General features: G+C 42.3%; 1 protein-coding gene across 1 annotated transcript in view; it reads left to right on the top strand.

The window, feature by feature from the left end:
* The window catches only part of pth2ra (parathyroid hormone 2 receptor a), a 41,923-nt gene extending 39,564 nt beyond the window's left edge, over nt 1-2,359 (top strand). The window contains exons 11-12 of the mRNA XM_085764552.1: nt 603-644; nt 1,973-2,359. Coding sequence (XP_085620678.1) covers nt 603-644; nt 1,973-2,359 — 429 coding nt within the window. The remainder of the gene's footprint in view (nt 1-602; nt 645-1,972) is intronic.
* The last annotated feature ends 21,918 nt before the right edge of the window (nt 2,360-24,277 follow it).

Here is a 24,277-nt window from a genome sequence, read left to right on the forward strand (position 1 = left end):
AATGATATTAATAATAAAAAGAACTCTGACAGAACACCAAGTTATTTGAATAAAAAAAAAGACTAGTTGGGTTTTTAAACAAGGATTGAACTACAGCAGAAAAGTCCTGCTCTTCTCTGTTTGGTAAAAACTCATTATTAAATGGCTGTGAGGATGAGATTTGCTGGCAGCTATTATTCTTTCCAAAGCTCCACTGTGTTGATTTAGACTTTCCAGGCATTCACTGCCTGGTTGTCTCTCAGTGGCAAAGCCGTTGAGCACACCCACATACGCATACAAACACATATAGTATATATAGACACAGACTCCCTCATCTTCACACCATCACTTTCATAAAGCCTCCTCTTTACCACCAAGCAGAGACACAAAAGCAAGCAGACAGACAGGTTTCTCTCTTTCTGCTGTGTCTGGTTTCCTCATGAGCACTGGAGGCAGAGATTATTGGCAATTATTGGTTATCTTTATATGCTAATAGTCAGGGTTTGTCTTCAAATAAGATATGTTATAAACTGTTTTAATCATCCTAAACCCACTGTTTTCTTTTCACTTGAACTGCAGTATGATCTGAGCTCAAAACTTACACATCGATCTCTTCATTTCAGGGATTCTTTGTGTCCATTATCTATTGCTACTGCAACGGAGAGGTGAGTGAAAACATTTCTCTTTCTTTCTGTGGGCCCAGACACTCCAGAACTGTCGAAAATAAAGACATTGCTAACTGAATAGTAAAAAAATAAAACCAAACTACCAAGCAAACTAGTTTTTAAGTTGAAATAAATGATAACTGTGGGGGCTCACACAATTTGAATGCAAATCAGTTTCCTGCCACGTCAAATACAGTGTAATGAAAAAATACGTCATGATGTTAGTCATTCTCTCTGTGTCTCGCTGCTGTCCCACTCACTTCGTCCTCAACAGTCCCAACTGGATGGCTTGTTTGAATCCTGTGGAGCGCTCCTTTCATCTCTCAAGCCATGTTCATGTGGCTGTAATTCAAACTAGTCAAAACTGAACTTTTTTTAATTAATTAATTAATTTTCTGTTAGAGATTAGAGATCCATAAAGCATAACTTAGCACTAAACCAACTGACTCATGTAATGGGAGACAGTGTCGTCCAAAACATAGTAACAAGACCCTGCTCTGCCTCTGCTCAGCTTAAAGCTGCTGTCAGTGCATTGTATTAGTTACATGCCGTGCACACAAGATGAATTTTGCCATTTCATTAGAAAACTGTAGACGTCTGCGCTCAGGCTTGTTACCAACCAAAGTATTAAGACACAGTGAATAAACATGAAGCTAGTGAAGAGAAACATCTACCACAATACCGTTGTCAGGAGTTGTTGGAGTCCAATTCAAGCTAATAGTGAATTTTGATAATAAAATGTATTCAGAGAGCACTTCATAAGCAAGGGATATATCTTAACTTGAAACAAAAACAAGGCTATAGAAACACACTGAAATTAACACTGAAAATAGAATGACAGTAGATGATAAAATATGTAGAAGAAAATTAAAACAAAAACCATAAAAATAGTGAAAGATAATTGTGTAATAATAAAAACATTAGACTAAGATGATTAACATCTTAGGCTTGTGTTTTTTTGTTGTTGTTTGTTTGCTTTTTATATATTTTTGCCTTTAATTGATAGGATAGTTGAGAGAGACAGGAAATGGGGAGGCAGAAAGAGGGGTAATGACATGCAGCAAAGGGCCACCAGATTTGGGATTTTAACAGGAGCCGCTGCAAGGCTTATGTTTACTTATTCTGTAAACTAATTATATTTCCATCAATATTGATGGTCTGAACCGATAAGAAATTAACTAGGTTGAACAGCATTTGCAAAGATCTAAAATGAAGGCAAAACCTTTCCTAACTTGTGAAATGATTCTGTTGATCAGGTAAGGTAAGGCAACTGTTCTGCACAGATTTAATATTTTTATAATATAATTTTATTCCTCCTACCGCCTCAGGTCCAGACGGAGATCAAGAAAACATGGACACGCTGGAACCTGGCCTTTGAGTGGGAGGGCCCAGTGGTCTGCGGCCGCTACCGTTACGGCTCAGTGGTTGTCGGCCTCAACAACAACAGCACCAGCAGTCAGTCCCACCTGGCTGGAGCCGGGCCCTCCACCCGCTCCACCACACTCGTGTCGAGCCGTGCTTACCGGAGCACCGCCACCCCCGTGATCAGCATGCACGCGACTCTCCCGGGTTACGTGATCAGCAACTCAGATCCATCTATTCCTGAAGAACCTGAGGACAGTGGCCCCAAGCAGGTGGATGATATCTCGCTGAAAGAAAACCAGCCCGTCCTAAACCTGAATGCAACCGCTGAGGATGAGGAGGAAACGTTGTAGCAGTTGTCAGTGTTTAAAAAGACCGGGGAGACTGATAGGAAATTTTGCAGGTGGAGCTCTGCCAACTCATTACAGCCTCATGTAATTCAAATTCTGAAGAGGGAGCCAAAGGTAAATACATTTCACTGTTTGTGAAGGAAAACATCTTGCATTGCTTTAAGGAAAATAACTCCTGAATAAGTTATGAGGTTGAATGCCAGCTGGCAGCAGTTGTCACACTATAGTCTTGATACTACAACTAAACAACAACTAAGTGTCACTGAAATCTGAATGTATTAAAACATTTTCAGACTTTACACACAGAGGCTTCAGGTGCTAAAGACAAACTTGTACGTATGTGAGCACAACTTGTGGGAGACCTTACGCTAACAGGGATGAGACCTTCGGATGTCTCTGCCTTTTGTTTTGCCTCAGGGAGGGTAACACCATAGTGCCCTCTGTTGTCCAGCATGCACTGGAGGTCACATGGCATGTTGTAAAATTAGTGTTGCATACAAGCAACAATGCTTCCTCTGTTGAGGCTGACTCTCATATTATAATGCCCAAATTTAAAGCAGAAATTGACCCGCTTGTTTACCAAGGTTTGGAAGTCTCTGCTTGCCACAAACCTGTTTGCACCAAAGTCTCCAATCCACACACAGACACACACACACACACACACACACACACACACACACACACACACACACACACACACACTACTGTTACTCATTTACGTCAGGCTCTGATGAGGTAGTAATGGTGAAGCAATCACACTCTTCAGAAACCTGTGGGTGATGTCAGAGGCTCAGTGCATCTGTATTCACAGTCTGTAGTTGCATGTAGCTGCCTGACGTCATTTAACTCAGCTTTGCCAGTAAAGCGACCATTTCCTACTATTACCTCAATTGTTTTGAACACGGAGGATAATAAGGCACAGTTGGAAAATACACGGAAACAAATGAAACAGAAATATACTTGAAAAATAGGTGACAACACAGGGGTGTAAAGAAAACAATGGCCACACCAGTAACACCACAGTGGCAGAATAAAACTCATCTCCTGGAACGCAGACACTTGTTGAAGCTTGTCAGCTCGTGTAAGATTAATGCAGGTTATTTTCTCCACACACCCAACGCTCCGTACTGCAGATAGTGTCAGTTTCAGTGATTCATTGGAGTTTCTTACCCTCCCTGTTTAATCTGAGCTTCAGAGAACGACAGCATCTGTCACGGTAGAGGAGAAGACATCCTAATGATGACTCTTTCTTTCCTCTTTTGGTTTGTATTCAGTGTCCTGTTGAATTGCTGTAATGTGTATCCTTGTTGGTTGTCAGCCCACGTTGTGGTGATTCATGCATTTTGTGAAGAAGAAGCTTGTCACTCACAGGTGGCTTACAAATTAATTTCAAATGATATTGAAAACATGAACTTTTTAACAGAGGTTTTGATTTACACACATGCACAGAGGATTTTTACATTTATTACCTTGAAAATGTGACAGCATTAAAGTCATTTTCTATTTTGGACAATCAACTATTGTGCTCATTGTGAAGGGCTACATTTGATGGGCTCTTAAGGGTTTTACTGTATGTTTACTTTGTGAATGCATGTTTGTCAGTGAATTAGATTCAGTGCTTATCATGAAAACAGAAGCTGTCCATGTGCCTCTCCTGCCCCAGCAGAAGCTTTAAAGGAACTGATTTAAAAGGATTCTTCCTGTGATATCTTTTCTTTTCCTCTCTATCCTCTATCTATTGCCCCTACCCTCCTCTCTGTTATCTGCTAATAAATGTTTTGTGTTTTCAACCAGTATCTGTGAAGCTGTATTCTCACAGGGAATTGATACACTGAGCTAGACAAATAATGATCTCACGGTGGGACAAGTATGAAGAAATCTAGTACAAAACTATTACCAAGAAATTCTTATCACCTGCACAACAGAGAGACGGTCAGACAAAATCTGACATCAGAGCATCAGCGGTGAGTCAGTCTGAGGATTTCTCACCATTTCTTTGAGACAGAACTGACTTAACTAGACAAAAAAATCAACAGTGCAGTTTCCAGCTTTACTTATTCTTTGCCCTCACTGTGATAGATGTTCTACTCTGTATTGGCAGATTCTGTGGTGCTGTGTCTGGGACCCTGTAGAAGTAGTCATGCTAATTTTGCCACTGTGCCAGATTGTTGTGCTCAGCAGGCATGTGTTTGTTTTGTAACTGAAATGTTATACTGTTCTGTAGGTGGTTGGACTGTGATTGCAATGTGTGCACAATGACAATGACTTGTCAGTGACAGTTAGTCACAAGATTGAAAATATGATAGTGATCCATATCCTTCTGTTACGTGGCAAAAATGTCAGCCGAACTTTTAGACCATTGTGAGTGTATGATCTGGGCACAGTCTATTGCTACGCTGTGGAAGTATTCAAATTGAAACACAGCACATGTCATTTTATATGCCCCATTTGTGTGTGGTGATTTTAAAGTTGCTGAAGGGCAGCACTGTTGGAGCTGGGTTGTGTAACAGAAATAACTTCTTTGGTCACACGTAGCGATCGTCTTGGGCTTTGCCACCATTTCCCAAAAAAGAGTATCATAGTTTTTTTCGCCTGAGGAAGTGTTATAGGGCATGTTTTTGAGTGTATGTAGAGATTTTAGAAGCAAAAGTAAGTCCGTCCAAACAAAGTTGTAATTTACCTCCAGTTTTTGTCTTTTCCAATTCTCAGTATTAAGGCCGGATCAGACTACATGATTTCAGGCCAATTTTCACACGATTTTGTCGTGGCCGACAAATTTCAAGTGTCAAGTCAATTGGATCTTGATGTGTCAATCAAGCTGCCTTCTCTGTCCGCCCCTCCTGTGCGTACTGCTCTACCACACTAAACGCGTGCGCGATCAGCGTCTCCAACGAGTTACGACCATAGACTGTAAAAAGAATGGACGTAGCACCTGTGACGTCACCCATTGGTTTTGGGGAGTCGTTTTTGTGACTCAAATATGGCGGCCTGAACAGCGCCATGTTGGACTGGCCGGCCGAGAACCCGCCCACTGGCCTCGAAGCAGCTGTCCACGGAGCTGCTCGGACCTGTCACTCAACGTTTCCGCGCCTTAATTGGCCAGAATTTTAACCTAATAACAGTAAAACGGTATAGTTTAAAAAAAATTCACCCCCCTCAGAGTGTGTGCGGGGGTAGAAACTATCGATTGAGACAAAAAAATGTTCTGACACCAGGCTTTTAACATGTTTATTGAGGATGTAAAATCTGTGCTTTTTAAAATGGGGGTCTATGGTGAATGCTCCCTTCTGACACCAGCCCCCAGAGGACGCCGAGGGGATTGTAGTTTTTTGAACGCGGAAGTGAGCTTCACTTCTCAGACCGACAACTGCCCCCTTGGTTACGACCGCAGAAAAGACAACGCCAGTGATGCATCAGCAAGTTGGAAAAAAGTTTGTTATCTGGAACTACCTAACTCACTCAGAACTCCTTTGAGTATAATTAGTATAAGTAAGTATAATTCAATTACTTAGTACTATAGTGGTTCTATTTCATTTTTTTTTTCTTTTTTGCACACATTAAATGTGTGTTGTTTTGGCATCGGCAGCGCCAATAACTCTATATTTGTCTCCCAGGTCTTTAAATAATGCAGATAATTTTGTGAACAGATCCACAACAGATAATTAGAGTAGGCTGCTGTGCCCCAATCAGCTTTACTTTACACAATACTACTGTTAATTAGCCCCACTAGTCTGCACCATGAAGATAATGATGTGATGCAGCCTGCCTTATTCTCAAAGTTGGAATCAGGCAGACACAAGGCATGACATAACACACTTATCAAGAAGGCATATAAGGCAATATTGGTTACACCCTGCCTTTCCGAAACCCCGCCGTTCCGAAAATAGACTTTTATTCTTCGTATTGGCAGGGTTTCCCATTTGTTCAAAAGACCCCGGTATTCCGAAAAGGCTATTGGGGAAAACCCTCCATTCTGACCCCCCAACTCCTGCAGCAGCGGTGGCGCCTGGGTGAAGTTTTGAAGTATGTGGGGGGTTCCGGAATGGAAGGCTGTCCCCGGCAATATCACTGTGATGTGCATTGGATAAAAGATTAAATTGAATGTTTCCATTACACTTTTTAAAGAATGTACTAATTAATTAATTTCTTCTTCTTCTTCTTCTTCTTCTTCTTCTTCTTCTTCTTCTTCTTCTTCTTCTTCTAAGGATCAGCACCTTTTCCATGCTGTCACATGTTTTTACATGCTGTCAGCGTGAAATGCTATGTGTGAAACACCTTGTAACATTGGTTGAGAGGAGTGCTCTATAAATAAAGACTATTACCAGAGCAAAAGGCGGATAATAAGGAATTGACGTAGAAAACTAACACAGAAGGGAAACAAACAAACAACTACAGTAACTCAGAAAAGTAACATGAGGGTACTCGCAGGATGTACCAACAAAGAGCAATAACCATTGAGGTAAAATAAACGAGACACGGGTGGGGCAATCACACACAGGTGAGACACATGATGTAATCACAGGAGGGCGAACACAGGAAGACAAGACTTCCAAATAAAACAGGATATAAACTGGAAACTTGAGGGGCGCAGTGGATGCAGAGGCTAGAGTCATCGCTGCAGTCGGCCCCGGTTTGAATCTTGCATCAGGTGGCCCTTTACTGCATGTCATTTCCCCTCTCTCAGCCTCCCCATTTCCTGTCTCTCTCAACTTTGCTATCAATTAAAGGAAAAAAAGCTGAAGCAGGAGCTGAAGTCCAAGACATCTTCTTCACTATGGATGACACTGCAAACGACGGTGGATATGACGGTGCAGTAAACAAGCTAAATGACTATTTTACACCGCAGAAAAATATCCCCTATGAGAGACACGTGTTTAGACAAGCAGAACAAACACAAGGAGAGTCCATAGACAGTTTTGTGCGCAGATTAAAGAAGCTTGCAGCTACATGTGAGTTTGGGGATAACAGAGACGATTTCATACGTGATCAAGTGATTGATAAATGCTCGTCAAACACACTGCGCAGACACTTGCTGCGAGAAAAATATTTAAAACTCCCAGACCTCCAAGACATTGCAAGAGTGATGGAGACAGCAGATTATCAAGCTGAAAGGATGGAGAAATTAACAGTTAATGCTGTGGAAAAGAAATGGGACAAAAGTAAAGATAAATCTGTAAGACCCAGATTCTCTAAGACCCAAAGTCAGTCACCACGTGAAGAACACAGCATGAAGTGTTTCAGGTGTGGACGTACAGGACACATGAGCCGTGAGTGCACAGTGACAAAAAACAAAAAGTGTAATAACTGTGGGAAAGAAGGACATTTCGCAAAGATGTGTAAGACAAAGAAAACACATAAAGTAAACAGTGTCACAACCACAGTAACACACCAAGGACCCAGCGACAGTGAAGATGACCATGTGTTTACAGTAAATGAATGTGCTGCTGAGGGAACACTGTCCATATTAATAAATGACCAACCAGTAGACATGTTGATACATTCAGGGGCTTCATGTAATATTGTGACAGAATCCAAGTTTAAGCAATTAAAGTCAAAAAGTTGCATCAAGCTACAGCGTCCAGTGAAGAGAGTCTATCCATTCAGCTCTACAACACCACTCCATGTAAAAGGTGTTTTCACTGCTGAATTCAAAGCTAATGAGACATCAGAAACAATCACAGCAACAATTCAAGTGATTGAAGAGGCACAGATCTGTGTGTTAGGCAGACACACCGCTGTGAAATTGGGACTTCTGCAGATCGGCCCTATTGAACATGTGAACATAGTCCAGCCACAAGACATAAAAGCTTTCACAGCTGAAATAGAGGACAAATACAAAGACTGTTTTCAGGGCTTAGGAAAACTGAAAGACTTATAGCTCAAGCTGCATGTGGATGACAGTGTACGGCCAGTTGCACAGCCGGTTCGCAGGATCCCTTTCAGTGTGAGAAAGCAAGTGGAGGACAAATTGAAACAACTTGAGGAAGCTGATGTCATTGAGAGAGTGAACGGACCAACACCGTGGGTATCACCTCTGGTTGTGGTACATGGTAAGAAAGAGCCTAGATTGTGTGTGGACATGCGCAGAGCGAATGAGGCCATAGTGTGAGAAAGGCACCCCATCCCCGTCATAGACAAAATACTGGAGGACATGACAGGAGCCACAGTATTCTCAAAAATTGATCTGAAGTTGGGATACCATCAAATAGAGCTGGAGCCAGAGTCAAGGTCGCTCACTACTTTTGTAACACACACGGGGCTATGGTGTTACAAGAGGCTGATGTTTGGTATCTCATCTGCACCTGAGATAAATCAGCACATCATTGGACAGGTCCTACAAGCCATTCCGGGAGTGCACAACATATCAGATGACATCATTGTATCAGGAGAAACCATACAGCAACATGATGAGAGGCTGCACCAAGTCATGCAACGGTTGCAAGAGAGGCATCTGACAGTCAACAGCAAAAAGTGCCAATTCAGAATGTCACAACTGGAATTCATGGGACATGTGCTATCCAAAAATGGAATAGGAGCAGCTCAGTCTAAGATCGAGGCAGTGGAGAATACACGTCGACCAACGAATTCTGCTGAGGTGAGGAGCTTTTTGGGACTTGTGAATTATTGTGGCAGGTTCATCCCTAATCTAGCCACGTCTGAAGGGGAGGCTCACAAGGCAGTCCTGCAAATGGACATGGGGATCAGAGCAGGAAATGGCATTTGTGGAGTTAAAGAGACAGCTGGCCATGCAGTTCTCATGTAATGGCATATTTCAAACAAGATGCAGAGACACATGTGGTTGTGGATGCTAGTCCAGTGGGATTAGGAGCGATACTGAGCCAGAAACAAAGTGACGGAACACACAAGCCTGTCTACTATGCTAGCCGAGCCTTGTCTGATGTAGAGCGTCGCTATTCCCAGACTGAAAGAGAAGCCCTCGCTATTGTGTGGGCATGTGAGAAATTTCATGTATTTCTCTATGGAAAAGACTTTGTGTTGGTCACTGACCATAAACCCCTGGAAACAATCTATTCACCAAAGTCCAAACCACCAGCCAGGATTGAAAGATGGGCTTTGCGGCTGCAGCCATATCGCTTTAAGGTCGTCTATAAGCCAGGCCCACAGAACGCAGCTGATTCGCTGTCACGCCTAACAGTCAACCAGCCAGTACAGAAAGGAACAATGGAGGACCACGTTTGCTGGGTGGCTCAACATGCAGTGCCGCATGCTTTCACATCACAGCAAATGGAGGAATTGTCAGCAGCAGACCCCACTCTAGTTACTTTACGGAGCTGTATCAAAACTGGTGACTGGAGTAAATGTGAACCTGTTTATCAGACAGTTAAATCTGAGCTCTCCACCGTGGGGAAAATAGTGTTGAGAGGTTCAAGAATTGTGATTCCTCAGGCTGCACGACGACAGACACTGATGTTAGCTCATGAAGGTCATCAAGGAATAGTAAAAACAAAACAGAGACTGAGAACAAAAGTGTGGTGGCCGGGAATTGATCGAGAAGCTGAGGAGCTAGTGAGGTCATGTCATGCATGTCAAATCAACAGTCCGACTTCACATCTGCTGGTACTGACTGACTATTACTCCAGGTGGGTGAGTGTTGATATCCTTCAGAACCCCACCTCTGTGAACATAATTAATCGTTTGAGACACTCATTTGCAACACACGGGCTCCCAGAATGCATTGTGACAGATAACGGCACTCCATTTCTGTCAAAGGAATTCAAGACATATCTGCAGGAACATGGGATAACACATCGCTGTGTCACGCCATACTGGCCTCAGGCAAATGGCGAAGTTGAAAGGCAGAACAGAACACTTTGTAAGGCCATACGTGCAGCTCACGCTGAAGGAAAGGACTGGCGCACTGAGCTGGACGTTTTTCTTCTGGCTTATCGCAGCACTCCGCACTGTGTCACAGGTCGCAGTCCGGCCGAGCTACTATTCAACCGCCAGATCAGAACCAAACTTCCTGAACTGTCAGAATCTCAGCTGCAACCTGCAGGACAAGATGCTGCTGTGCGTACAGCTGATGCTGTGAGGAAGGAGAAGGGACGTGTACATGCAAACACAGTCAGAAGCGCAAAAAAAAGCAGGGTGACAAAGTACTGTTACGGCAGCAGAAGAAGAACAAATTATCAACAGCATATGAACGTGACCCCTACACAGTGATAAATTGGAAAGGTCAATCAGTCATCATTGAAAAGGATGGCAAGAAGATGATGCGTCATGTATCATTTGTGAAGCTATGGGTTGAGCGTGAACAAGACACTGCTGAGCCGAATCGTGTAACTCAACCTGCTGAAATACTGCCGGATGACGCTTTCCAGCAGGATGGTAGACCTCAAAGAACCAGGAGGCTACCAGCTCATCTCACACACTTTGTCACTTAGACAGACAGTGCCATAAAGGGGCAGAATAATCCCCGGCGCATGTCTTAATGGCAGGGTAGTCCACCCCTCGCCATTCAGGTTGTTATAACATGAAAAGAAGAAAAAACTAAAAAAAAAAAATGCATCTCAAGTAAGAACTCTGAGCTAAAGATTATTGCTTTGTTACATTTCGTGTAAAAGGAAGAAGTTTAAGTTTCCTAAATTGACGATTTCTTGATATATTTGATAGCTATATTTTGAGTAAACTGAAGAAGTTTCGTGAAATTGAGTTTATGGTTGTAATAAGGGTTTTGGTTAAATCGATAAGTTTGAATACATCCCTAGCCTTAACAAAACTATTTTGGTTACAGTATAATGAAGGGGAATTTATGTTTTGTATGCAAGAGTATTGAACACGAATAAGTGTCACAGTAAAGTTATAATTGAGTCTGTTATAAGTGTAACATGTTAAGAAAACAGTATTACAAGGTTACAGATGTTATCACAGGTTGGTACATTATCAACAATTTAAGTAGTGTTAATGGTTGTATAATGGGTTATTGTGATGTAAGTCATTATCTAGAAGGGGAGGGATGTAGTGTCTGGCAACTCACGTTGTGAGTATGCGTGTGACTATGCGTGATGATGTCACAGTACGTAACATGTATGGAAGCGGAAAGGAATTCAATAAAGAGTGTGATGACTGTCCGAGCGAGTCCGTGAGTTAATGTTAATAAGAAGAAGTGAGGAACATTACAGTATGTACCTGTGTGTCCTTTTTGTTTTGCTGTTTATATTTAAGTTTCACTTTAAAGGTCCTGGGGTGAAACCCCCCAGGTGGCGTTGTCGGTTTAAGTTATAGAAATTATAGATTTGAGTAAATTCCCTTTATTAATTTAATTATTATTTTTGGTCCATCCCTCGTACCGCCACAACTATTTAAGACTTATATTAACACCAACATTCTGCTTACTTCTGCTTTAAAGCCCCTACAAGGAACTATTAACTGGATATGCAAAAGTCTCTGGTTTCTGCTGATGTCCCTGTGTGACCTACAACAGCAAATGAGAAGGCACACGCGGCAGGGCTCAAGACCGTCCCCTTTAAATATGTATTTTAGGATGATAATTAATAACCGGACACAGTGAGGCAGCTGGTTCATGCTCCAGGCAGCCGAGTCTCTCCTCTCCTCTCACCCACAGAGAGCACCTGTCCTGGGCTATAACATCAGCCTGCTCCGCTGTCCTACTAGAGGCTGTTCTAAAGTATTTTAAATGCATTTCCAAAGTAATCCGCCTAAAACTGCTCACAAAAAAGTTATAGTCTGGACTAGATATTGTTTTAAGTAGGAGGGATAGTTGAAGTGGACACATTTAAAGATGAACTGGAGCCAATGGAAACATTGTCTGAGGTTGAGAGGCAGCCAATCAAGAATCTGAAAGAGAGACCTCAACATCCAATCAATCAATAGTGGTCTTTTCAAGACGAAACACATTAACTTTTTTTTTTTTTTTTTAGTTCATGCAATAAAGTTGACTACGTTATATTTTTTTCTATTAATTCAAATCACCCACCTTTGGGTTACGATACAGGTTGACCCCCATTTGATTTGATCTCTTTTAGCTCCAGCTCCTTTAGTTAACACCACAGAAACCACACTATCAAATGCAACCTGACCTGATGGGAGCCTCCAACTTGTGCTAATTACGTACAGAGACAAATTAGCAAGCATAAAATCGACAGACAGGATGTATGAGCAGCCTAATAAAGCAGAGAGCTGATGTTTAAAACCAGGAAAGGTCCAGATCAGGTGGGAAAACTGAACATGTCACAGTTCACTGATTTCAGGATCCAATTACAGACACACACGGAAACATAGAGGTGCAGTGATGATGATTTAATGATGAAATAAACAGGCAGATGAGGCTAGTGGAGACAGCAGAATAAGCTGTGGGCACAAAGGAAACACTGACATACAGTATGAATGCAGGAAACAACAGATTTAACAAAGAGTGGAACAGAAGTACAGTAATGAGAAACAGGTGCAGCACATTGGGGTGGAGCAGTTAATCACAGGTGGAAAACACAAAGACAGAAAGAAGGAATAACTATGGACACATTCTATAATCATTTTTAATAAATCAGGCACTATAAACAGAAGGAAAGGAAAAGTTTTCAACTGAAAATTGCAGAAGCAGCCATAATCAGAGTTGGTGGAGATATCTAAATGCTGAGGGTTAGGGTTAGTTTTAGTTTTATTTGAGCTAATTTAGCCCAGAATGCACTGAACCTTCCTTACAGAAGGAACAGATTTGATGCCATGTGATTAATTATCAAATGTGTATAAACCTATGTCTAAAGCACTAAGCACCAGTTCTTTTTACTGCTATTGCCATTTGCTATTTAATATCTGTGCTATACTGTACATTACTTTGCTGTTGTCTGCTGCTGCAACCTCGCAAATTTCCCCACTGTGGGACGAATAGGATTCATCTTATCGTATCCAACCCTAATTCCCTAAATATTATTTATATCATTTTGTTAAAGAGCAAGCAGCCCATACCCTCTTATCTCCATGACGAAGATTTGTTTGCAAAAAATCTCGGCTTTTTGCTCTTTTGCACATTACCATGACTCCCTTTATTTTTGCTTTTACCTTTAAAAGCTACTAAACCTCAGCTTTTGTTGGTCTTTTTGTTCTTTTAATTGGCTTTATAAAGTTAGTTTTAATTATCCGTGGAGAGTTCTGCCAACCAGCCACTTTTAAAGTTCAAGTTCACTTTTATTTATATAGCACAATTAAAAAGACCTGTAACAGTCATCTAAGAGCAGAGACAAAAACAAAAAGAACGCATGTACAAGAAACAATAAAAACATAAATATCATCACACATGTACATATATATACGAACACATGCGCATACACACACATACGCATATGTCATATCTGGCCCTCTGCGTTGTGTTTTCTCGGTACGAACTGCCCCAAGTGGGCTTCGAACCCTGGTCTCCTACACGGCAGGCGACGATGCAAACTGTTTTGCCAAGAGCTCAATGAGCGCTAGGCAGCCGGTTTGCATGTCCTTTATGGGTGAGTGAGTGCACCTCTGTTACACATATGTGCATGGTTACAGCAGTCACAAAACAACAGTGCAAGATTATGTTAAAAAAAATGCACATAGGCATTTTGACAAAACTAGGCTGGGTTAGAGGTCCCTGTGGATCCGAAGGCTAAGGAGAAAAGATGTGTTTTTAAAGCAGCCTTAAAGGGACAACGAGGAGTTTCTAATCCACGTTAATGTGGATGAATCTCCGCTACCCACACTTGTTAATGGGCCCATTTTCGATAAATATATCGTTCTGTCTCTATCGTTATTTTGTTATTATTAGTGGTGGCGGAGATGCTGGTCGAGCCGACCAGCGTTTCTTTACTTTCAGTTTCGCAATGAGTCATGAGAATAACGTAGCTGAATCGCCGTTTATGGTCAGAACTACGACGGTATGTGAACCTCTTTGAACCTCTGACTTTAATTATTGATGAATGAAAACATGAGTCCGTCTTGCGCCGGTCAAAAGAATTTTACGGTGCGCGCGGAGGCTCATAAATGTAGTGTGAAAACGCTTCGCTTTTCCAAAACTCCTCGTTGTCCCTTTAAACCTCTCCATGGATCCCGCATGTCTAAATAGTAATGTAGTGGCAAGCTGTTCCAGAGTAGTTACAGAGAAGGCACGATCGGCCTTGGTCTTCAATTTTGATCTAGGTACCGTACATCCAGCAACAACTCTCTAGATGACCGTAGATCTCTGGGTGGATTACGGACTTGTATGAGTTCCACCAGATATAGAGGAGCCAGAACAGTTAAAATCTTAAAAACAATTACTAACACTTTAAAATTAATCCTAAAGCGGATGGGAAGCCAGTGGAGGGAGGCCAGGACAGGGGTGATGTGTTTACGTCTTTTATTGCCAGTCAGAAGGCGAGCAGCCGTGGCAGTGAAATGGAAACTTACGTGTGAGGACTCTAAAAGAAGTCCACGGCTTTAGGAAGGCAGTAGCAAAGTGGGATCTGCTTGTCGTCTTTCAGTCGAACAGAGACTTACCGGCGAGGGCCCAGAAATTGGGCCCACTGAGGAGATTAGGCATCCGGTAAGCAGGACAGGTTAGCTTCAGGTGCTTAAAACAAGCCGGTGTTGCTACAGTAGCCAAACAACCAGGGAGCGGGTTGGTCAAATCCAGGATAAAAATAAAATGATCGGTTTGTCTGATGGTTAAAAACTGTGGCCTGGTTAAGGCAATGGCAAGGCAAGGCAAGGCAATTTTATTTGTATAGCCCGTTTTTACAAACAGTTTGTCTCAAAGGGCTTTACATGGCATCGTAACAACATCCTCTGTCCTTAGACCCTCACATCGACTGAGGAAAAACTCCATGGTGACCTCAGGGTGAGCAACAGAGGAGGGATCCCTCACCCAGGACGGACAGACGTGCAATAGATGTTGTTACAGAAAAGAAAACAGTTTACAGTTGTGGGGGGGGGGGGGGGGGGGGGGGGGAGAGCTGGCCAGCTCGATGGGAGGACTGGGTGGTAGACTCGTCCATGGGAAGGGAGGGGAGGTCGGTCTAACAGCAGGGGAAAGGGTGGGAGGGGGGGCGATGCAGGCGGCGGCTGGTGCAGAGAGATGGAGCTCCGGTGGATCTGCGGAAACACAGAGAGAGTGCGAGACACCAAGGCCAAACTACAAAGTTCAAAAATATACTGAGGAGAGGAGGGGAGGGGTGGGGAGAGGAGTGGAGAGGAGTGGAGAGGAGAGGAGAGGAGAGGAGAGGGCTCTGTGTAACCAGACGTGTCCCCAGCAGTCTAAGCCTATAGCAGCGTAGCTATAAAATGGTTCAGAGCTACTTGAACCAGCCCTAACTAAAAGCCCTGTCATAAAGGAAGGTCTTAAGTCTAGACTTAAATGTAGTTAGAGTGTCTGCCTCTTTGACCCATGGAGAGAGCTGGTTCCACAGTAAAGGAGCCCGGTAACTGAAGGCTCTACCTCCCAGTCTGTTTTTAGAGATACTGGGAGTCACTAACAGACCTGCGTTCTGGGAGCGGAGTGCTCTGGTAGGACAGTAAGGAATGATTAGTTCTTTCAGATAGGTTGGAGCTTTATCATTAAGAGCCTTATAAGTCAGCAGAAGGATTTTGAAGTCTATTCTAAATCCTACAGGAAGCCAGTGGAGAGAAGCTAAGGTGGGAGAGATGTGCTCTCTCTTCCTAACTCCTGTCAAAACCCTTGCTGCGGCATTCTGGACCAGCTGGAGACTCTTTAGAGAGTTTTTCGGACATCCTGACAGGAGAGAGTTGCAGTAGTCTAGCCTAGAAGTGATAAATGCATGCACTAGTTTCTCAGCATCACCCTGGGAGAGGATATTCCTAATCTTAGTGATACTGCGCAGATGGAAGAAGGCGGTCCTAGTCACGTGTTTTATGTGGGAGCTAAAGGAAAGGTCCTGGTCAAAAATGACTCCAAGGTTCCTCGCGGTTGTACTCGGGGTCAGGGTGATGCCATCTAGAGTAGCGATCTGATTAGAGAAAGTGTCCCTGAGATGTTTTGGTCCAAACACAATGACCTCAGTTTTATCTGAATTCAGTAGCAAGAAGTTAGAGGACATCCAGGATCTAATGTCTTTCAGGCAGTCTTTCAGATTGATGAGGCGGCTTCTGTCATCTGGCTCCATGGACAAGTAGAGTTGCGTATCATCCGCATAACAGTGAAAATTGATTGAGTGCTTCCGGATGATGCCACCTAATGGGAGCATGTAAAGAATGAAGAGGATTGGCCCTAAGACTGAACCCTGCGGTACACCATACGTAACTCTGCTATACTCTGAATGGTCGTTATTAACATTAACAAATTGAAACCTGTCAGATAAGTATGACTTAAACCATTTAAAAGAGACACTTTTCAAAAAGCGGAGTGATACCACAGGTATGGGATACGACTAGGTTCAGGTGCCCTACACCTAGCCTGATCATTCATCCAGTACAATTTGAGTCTAGTGTGCAGTGAAACACCTTCTGGCCCAGGCTGGTGCACCCTGTAGATTCAGACGTGGCAATCTAACTATTTCTACTTACTGTACTATTACCAGCTAATTGGTTGGGGGCTGTTAGCATTTGGGGCACTGAATTTAGCTATACTATCAGTAAAACTATATGCTGAACCCCATGCTGAGTGTTCCACAGCAGTGATGTTGCCATTGTGCCCTGGTTGTGCAATGACATTCACTCTATTAAGTTATTAAGTTAGTAAATTATGCTCTGATAATTACATGGCTGACATCGGACATATTGATACAATATGCGGAAGCCATCTTGAAAAATGGCCCCCATATTTATTTTTTTAAGAGAGACCCTAACCCTAACCCCTAACCCTGACCCTGACCCTTAGTGAATATTTGTGACAGATTTCATGCTTGTATCACCAAGTGAATGTTTCTAAAAGAAAATACCATTACCAGTAATCTGCTGCACTATTCTAACTACAGCCCTAATGAGCCCTAAACCCAACCATCTCCCCATTTCACATTTCACATTTCCTGAACCTGAACGTTACCTCTACCCTAACCCTAACCTCTACCCTGACCCCAGCTGACCTGTGCCCTAGCCCCCGCCTCCCTCTTACCTTACCCTAACTTGTAATCTCACCCCTTTACCTTTACCCCTAACCCCTGTCCCTCTCCCTCCATCCCACCTCTACCAAACCCATTACCTTAAACACCCTAACCCTAACTTCAACCTTGTCCTTCCTTATGTCTAATCCTAACCCTAACGCTCACCCACAAATATTATTTATATCACTTTGTTAATGAGGAAGCAGCCCAGTGAGCCAGAATGCTTGATAGCAGGACTACAGCGAGCTACTGAGCTGATTGAAATAATTAGTTATGTTGTTAACGACACCTGTGCTTTTCTTATGACATGATAAAATGTCTAAACAGGGTTAAACTGACCATGAAAGAGTTTTAAAATAATGTGCTGTGCCCACACACCTGAGCTATATGCTAAAGTAGCACTGTCATCTCTAAAACATCTCTGCAGTGGTCATTAGACTGAATCCATCAATGTGCAAATACATGAAGCATCTGATAATCAGTAGTTATATAAGTGAGTTTAAGAGATGAGAGAATGGAAGCAAAGCAAGTAAATGGTTCTGTGCTCAGCTGTGCCACTGTGTTTTAAAAGATTATGTCCCATTATCACCCTCAAAATGTGATTCTTATCCCACATTTAAAGCACCCTTGAACAGTAAATGCAGTACTTATGGACAAAGGGTAAACGCTTCTATTAGTTGTTCCCTATAAAGTGGTGCTTAATTGAATACAACAAATTTAATTTTCTTCTCAATAAGCGTCCTGCACAGTAAGCACACTCTAGCTCTGAATGTAAACAACATGTTTGTTTACAGGAACAGGGTGTTTATTCATTTCAAGTAATAGGATAAGATTATCCTAAATAAATCTAAGGTTTGTTTTGGCACACAACTACAATTTATGTTAATGAAACAACAGATCAACATGTCTCCACATTTTGACGTAGGAGATCCAAACCATTTGTTAATTACTGATATTGTGTGATCGCTCCCTTTAAAATAAAATAAAAAGATCTGCCTCATGTCTCTGTCTATCTTGATCTACCATCCAAATTACATGAAAATATTTACACATGTCCCCCTCCTGAGTTATAGTTTTGTATTGTAACCTGAGGTGTTTTGCGGGGCATTATGATGTCACAGTAAAGTTGACCTATGACTGTTTGGATATGCATTGGCATAACATTTGTGTTAAACTGTATTGAGTAACAGTGTAAGAATTACAGCTGAATTTTGTGTCTTCAAGGAGGACCTCCACCCCGTTCGTTCCTGTGCTACATTATTTTGTGAAACATTAATTTTCTTCGCAGAATGTAGGATAAATGAATCTTTAGACACACCTTGTGTAGTCTTGCCTTCTTTGTCCAGCATTATCATGCTTTTTGTGACATGATACGAAAAGCGACAACATCTGCAGCAAGAGAAAGTTGTTATGACAAAAAACTGGCCTTTTACTTGGCAGCCCACTGTTTGTCTAACCATTCCTTTTTTCCCAGTTCTTTTAGTAGGCTACCTAAACCTACCCATATTCTGATGATGAAGGCCCAGTCCTGTCACTATCACTGCAAGTAAGCAAGCATGATGACTTCAGAGTGGCACGCCCCTGCTGTAGTGATGCTATTTCAGGAAATACTACTATGGGTCATATCAGAGCACTGGTCATTTTGGTTGGATGACTTGTTGGGTATATAGTGTATAAAAACGAGATTATAGAGTGGAAGGTGTATTCACATAAAAGTCTAAATTGGCACGTTCAAAGGCTGTGTGGCTGGTTTCCAACAAAAACCAAGCCGTGCATTGGGCTTTAATTATCACTTTGTGCACAGACTTACAATCAGATTCTACTGATTGCTGCCATTGCGTACCCTGTTGTGTAATTTGTTTTGTTGTTTTTGGTGATGGCTTAGATGATTTTTGTCTCTTCCTATTGTAGATGCAGGGGGAAAATGCATCCTCTCAGGACTCAGGTCCCACACAAACTTCAACCACCAGTATAATGACATTGATATGTCGCGTTAATTTCGCTTATTTGACATTTGTTAATTAAAAATGAAAAAATGTATCTATTCCCACATGATTTTGTCAACTTAAGTTGAAGTGCAGTAAGTGGAGGGACATATGTTTTATCCTCTGCATTAGAGATTCATTAGGGAAATCCCAGCTGTCAGTTATTAGAACATAGCAACATTGATTTAATATTTATGATCCCTGTTCCCCAGCATACAGAGTATAACACTTTCTCTGGTATGTTCATCCTTCTGCCAATAATTAAGTGACCTGCTATGCAACTTGCAAGGCTCTCTACATCTTTCTAGGGGTTCTCTTCAATATTAATTTATTCTAATAGCTAAACCTACACAATATCAACAGTAGAACTGTATCTATCTAAAGCAATAGGCTACTGCTCATACCAGGCCAAGTAAGGCTAAAACTCCTCATTGTATTAAAGCTGAAGTAAGTGATCCGGTCGTTTTGGCTAACTTCTTGTCGATGGAGTTAGCAGTCCCCGCCCTCGTCCCTACGTCACCACATTCACGCGCATCCCTTGGCTGCACACACAGAGAGGACCGCCCCTTTATGCCGTTCTCTCTCCTCATTGGATAATGGTTGTAGGATACAAGGAAAGTTTTCTCCTCGGCTTACAGCAGAGCAGAGTGACTGACAGACCCGTGTTTCGGACCAAACACTCTATATAAGTAATTACCGTCGGAAGATATAACTATTTAAGACTTATATTAACACAAATATTCCGCTTACTTCTGCTTTAATTCACTCAGCTGGAAAAAATGTATGTACTTGTTTTTTGATAAAGGAGCCATTTGTAAGTTTTTCTGTTGCCACACAACCAACGTTTGCATTGACAGCTGTTTACCTGCAGTAGAAGAAAGGTTACAAGTTCACCAACAAAGTTAATTCCTACTGTCTCTTCCACATATTTTTCTGCTACTGAAATGAGCATGATAACCAGCTACCCCAGCCTCCAATTTACCCTAAATATGTACCACTGCTCAGAGGGTGTAGTACTGCTAAGCTATTGTGAAGCAACAATCACCACCACCTGCTCCAAAGCAAGAAAGCACATTCATACAGCCCCTGGGCTAAATGTCCCTAAAATGATCATCAGTTTTGCTTCTTAGTAATTCTTGACAGATCTTAATTTCTACCAGTTCAGAAATGCAACACAAAGAGAACATCACAGGCAAATCACACAGATCGGATTTAATGTTCTACCAAAAGCAGACATTTGTACTGTTGGAATCAACAAATAAACAAACAAAGCATCAAACAAATAATTTAAAAAAAGAGTCACCAAGAAGGTCTGTGGCACTGCTGGTCATCTGAAGGAGTCAATTGTGGCGTCCCACTTTAGAGGCTGCATTCTTTGGTAGCTGCATAAGAATTCCAATTGATTTATTTCTTACCATTGCAATGTGCCAACTTGTTCTAACTATATATAGTTACAGTATGTTTAATCTATGTGCCATTGGATAATTTTGTGCATTGACAAAAGAGTATTTTAATTTCAAATATTTTTATTTGGATTTTTCAGACATAGGTTCATGTTGATCACAAAGTAGACAGTAGATCCTTATTTCAACAAACAATAAGTGCAGGGTTTAACAAGTACAATTAACAATCCTGCACGTAACAACCCCCCTCCCTTTACAGTAGTGAGAGCATTTTTAAGGCACAGTTCAAAAGCTTATGGTGTATCCCCCTCACGGGGTCAGGCTGCAAATGCTTATGTCAAGGGCCAAATCTGAGCACCGTCATGTTGTTTGGGTATTATGAAAATATAACAAAAAAGGATCCCATGTTTTATAGAACTTTTTCTCTGAGCCGCCGATAGAGAAGCGCAGCATCTCCAACTTGAGACAGGACATTATGTCTTGAAGCCATTGGCTCAGCGTGGGCGAGGCAGCATCCCTCCATCTAAGCAGAATTGCGCGCCTGGCCAGAAGCAGGGCAAAACCAACCATATGTTGTTCGCTAAGTGTCAATTGTGGGTTGCCACCAGTGGCAATGCCAAATAAAGCTAGAGTGGGGCTAGGGGCAAAGTTCTTGCCCAAAATTTTAGATAACGTATTAAAAACATTGCTCCAGAATATCTGTAATTTGGGGCACATCCAATACATGTGGAAGAGGGTACCGTCGTTGGCTTTGCATTTGTCACAGATTGGACTTAAGCTAGGGTAGAAGCTAAACAGCTTAGTCTTAGACATGTGAGCCCGGTGGACAATCTTGAACTGAATCAAACAATGTCTTGCACAGAGTGAGGTTTTGTGTATTGCCCGTAATATAGAGTCCCACTGGTCATCAGACAAGGGTCCCAAATCCTGTTCCCAGGCTGATCTAGTCCTATCCAGGGACGGGGGCGACAATATGGATATGTTCCTGTATAATTTAGACATTGAACCTTTAGATAGTGGGTCGAAAGAAAGAAAGGAATCTATCGGGTTAATGTCTGGTTTTGAGGGAAAGCTTGGTAGGTGAGAACGAATGTACTGTCTAACCTGTAAATATCGAAAAAAGTCGGTTTTTGGTAGGTTGTATTTCACAGACAATTGGTTGAAGGAGGCAAAATATCCGTCCACAAACAGGTCTGCAAAACGTTTGATACCATTCCTGTGCCATGTCTTAAAAGTTGGGTCGGAGCACGAGGGAATGAAGAGGTGGTTAGAGGCAATTGGGCTCAGGAGGGAAAGGCGTTTTAAGCCAAAGACCTTCCGAAACTGTACCCATATCTTAAAGGTGTGACGCACCACAGGATTGTCTAGAGGTTTTGGGGAGGAGCCATCAAGGGGTGAACCTAAGAGTGCCTCGAGAGAGACATCTTTGCATGAATTGAGCTCCAAAAGGGTCCAGTCTGGGCCCTTAGACCGCAGATAAGAGTGGGTCCAGAAGGCCATGCAGCGAATGTTAGCGGCCCAATAGTAGTGGCGGAAGTCAGGGAGCCCCATACCTCCATCTTTTCTTGGCCTCTGAAGCAAAGTTTTGTTAAGCCTAGGCCTCTTACCCTGCCATATATACGAAGAAATGATTGAATTGAGTGACAGAAAAAATGAATTGGGAATAAATATTGGGATGCACTGGAATAGATATGTGAATTTCGGGAGGACATTCATTTTTATGGAGTTTATTCGTCCGGCAAGTGATAACTTGAGGGGGGACCACTGTGTGAGCAAAGTCTTTACCTGATTTAGCAAGGCGAGAAAATTTTCTCTCAGAAGATTTTTGAATTGTCTTGTGACTGCTACTCCCAGATAGGTAAATTGTTTCCTTTCAATTTGAAATGGTATATTGCTATAATCAAGGCCAAGTGCCTTATTGTTGATTGGAAATAGCTGACTCTTATGCATGTTAACCTTGTACCCAGATATCGATCCAAACTGTTTGAGCAAGGCGAGCACTGTGGGTAGGGATGCAATCGGATCTGACAAATATAATAAGAGATCGTCTGCATATAGCGAGACTTTATGTTCGGTGTCTGCTCTCAAGATGCCGGGGATGTTTAAATTATTTCGGAGGGCCACTGCAAGCGGTTCGATTGCTAGGTCGAAAAGGATCGGGCTCAGTGGGCATCCCTGACGGGTTCCACGGCTTAGGGTGAAAGATTGAGATATTATACTGTTTGTTTGAACTTTTGCAATGGGAGAGGTATAAAGTAACTTGATATAAGCTATAAATGATGGTCCAAATCCAAACTTCTCCAAGACCTTGAAAAGGTACACCCACTCCACCCGATCGAAAGCCTTTTCGGCATCTAAGGATACAACACACTCGGGTGTGTTGTTTGAGGTGGGGTACAGAATGTTAAATAAACGTCGGACATTAAAGAATGAGTGGCGGCTCTTAATAAAACCCGTCTGGTCTTGTGTTATTATTGAAGGGGCCACATCGTCCAGTCTATGTGCTAACGTCTTAGCGAAGATTTTCGCGTCCGTGTTCAGCAGAGAAATCGGCCTATATGAGGCGCAGTGAGCAGGGTCTTTTCCTTTCTTTGCTATAAGAACTATACGGGCCTCGTTCATTGATGGGGGAAGTGATCCCTGCTTAAGGGATTCAGCTAAGACCGTTGTCAAGAATGGAGATAGAAGCGTTGAGAACTTCTTGAAAAATTCGGCCGGAAGGCCGTCCGGGCCTGGCGATTTCCCAGATTGCATTGACGATATTGCTTGGGCTATTTCTGTCTGGGTAAGAGGTGCCTCCAATCCCCCTGCCACCTCAGGGGAAATTGTTGGAATGGACAGTGGGTCAAGAAATGCCTTAATTGATGCAGCATCATCATCGCATTGGGAGGTGTACAGTTCAGAGTAGAAATCCTTAAAGGTGTCATTTATTTTAGTGTGATCTACAGTGACCTCTCCACTTTTAGTGTTGATATTTTTTATGAGTTGTTTAGCCCTTTGCCCTTTTAGTTGGCTAGCCAAGAGCTTTCCGCATTTCTCGCCGTGTTCATAGTAGTTACTCTTGTTTTTTAACAGAATGTTCTGTGTTTGATAGGTGGTAAGAAGGTCAAACCTAGTTTTTAGTTCCAGACGTTTGTTGTATAGTTCGGGGGTTTGAGTATGCGCATATTGTTGATCAATCTCTCTAATTTTGGATATCAAGTCTAGTTGGTCTTTCTGAGAAAGTCTTTTCTTATTTGCGGTGAATGCTATGATTTCCCCTCTTAAGTAAGCCTTAAGTGTATCCCAGATCACGAGAGCAGACACATCTGGAGTGATGTTAGTTTCAAAAAAGAAGCTAATTTTTTGTTCAATAAATTTGACAAACTCGCTGTCTGAGAGTAGGGTTGAGTTAAAGCGCCACTGCCTCATGGGTTGTGGTGCATTAGGAAGAAACAATGCCATTACTACAGGGGCGTGGTCAGATATGACAATACCGTGGTACGTACAAGA

Source organism: Trachurus japonicus, chromosome 21 (assembly GCF_045865225.1).
Source record: "Trachurus japonicus isolate A0001 chromosome 21, Traja_1.0".
Lineage (NCBI taxonomy): Eukaryota > Metazoa > Chordata > Actinopteri > Carangiformes > Carangidae > Trachurus > Trachurus japonicus.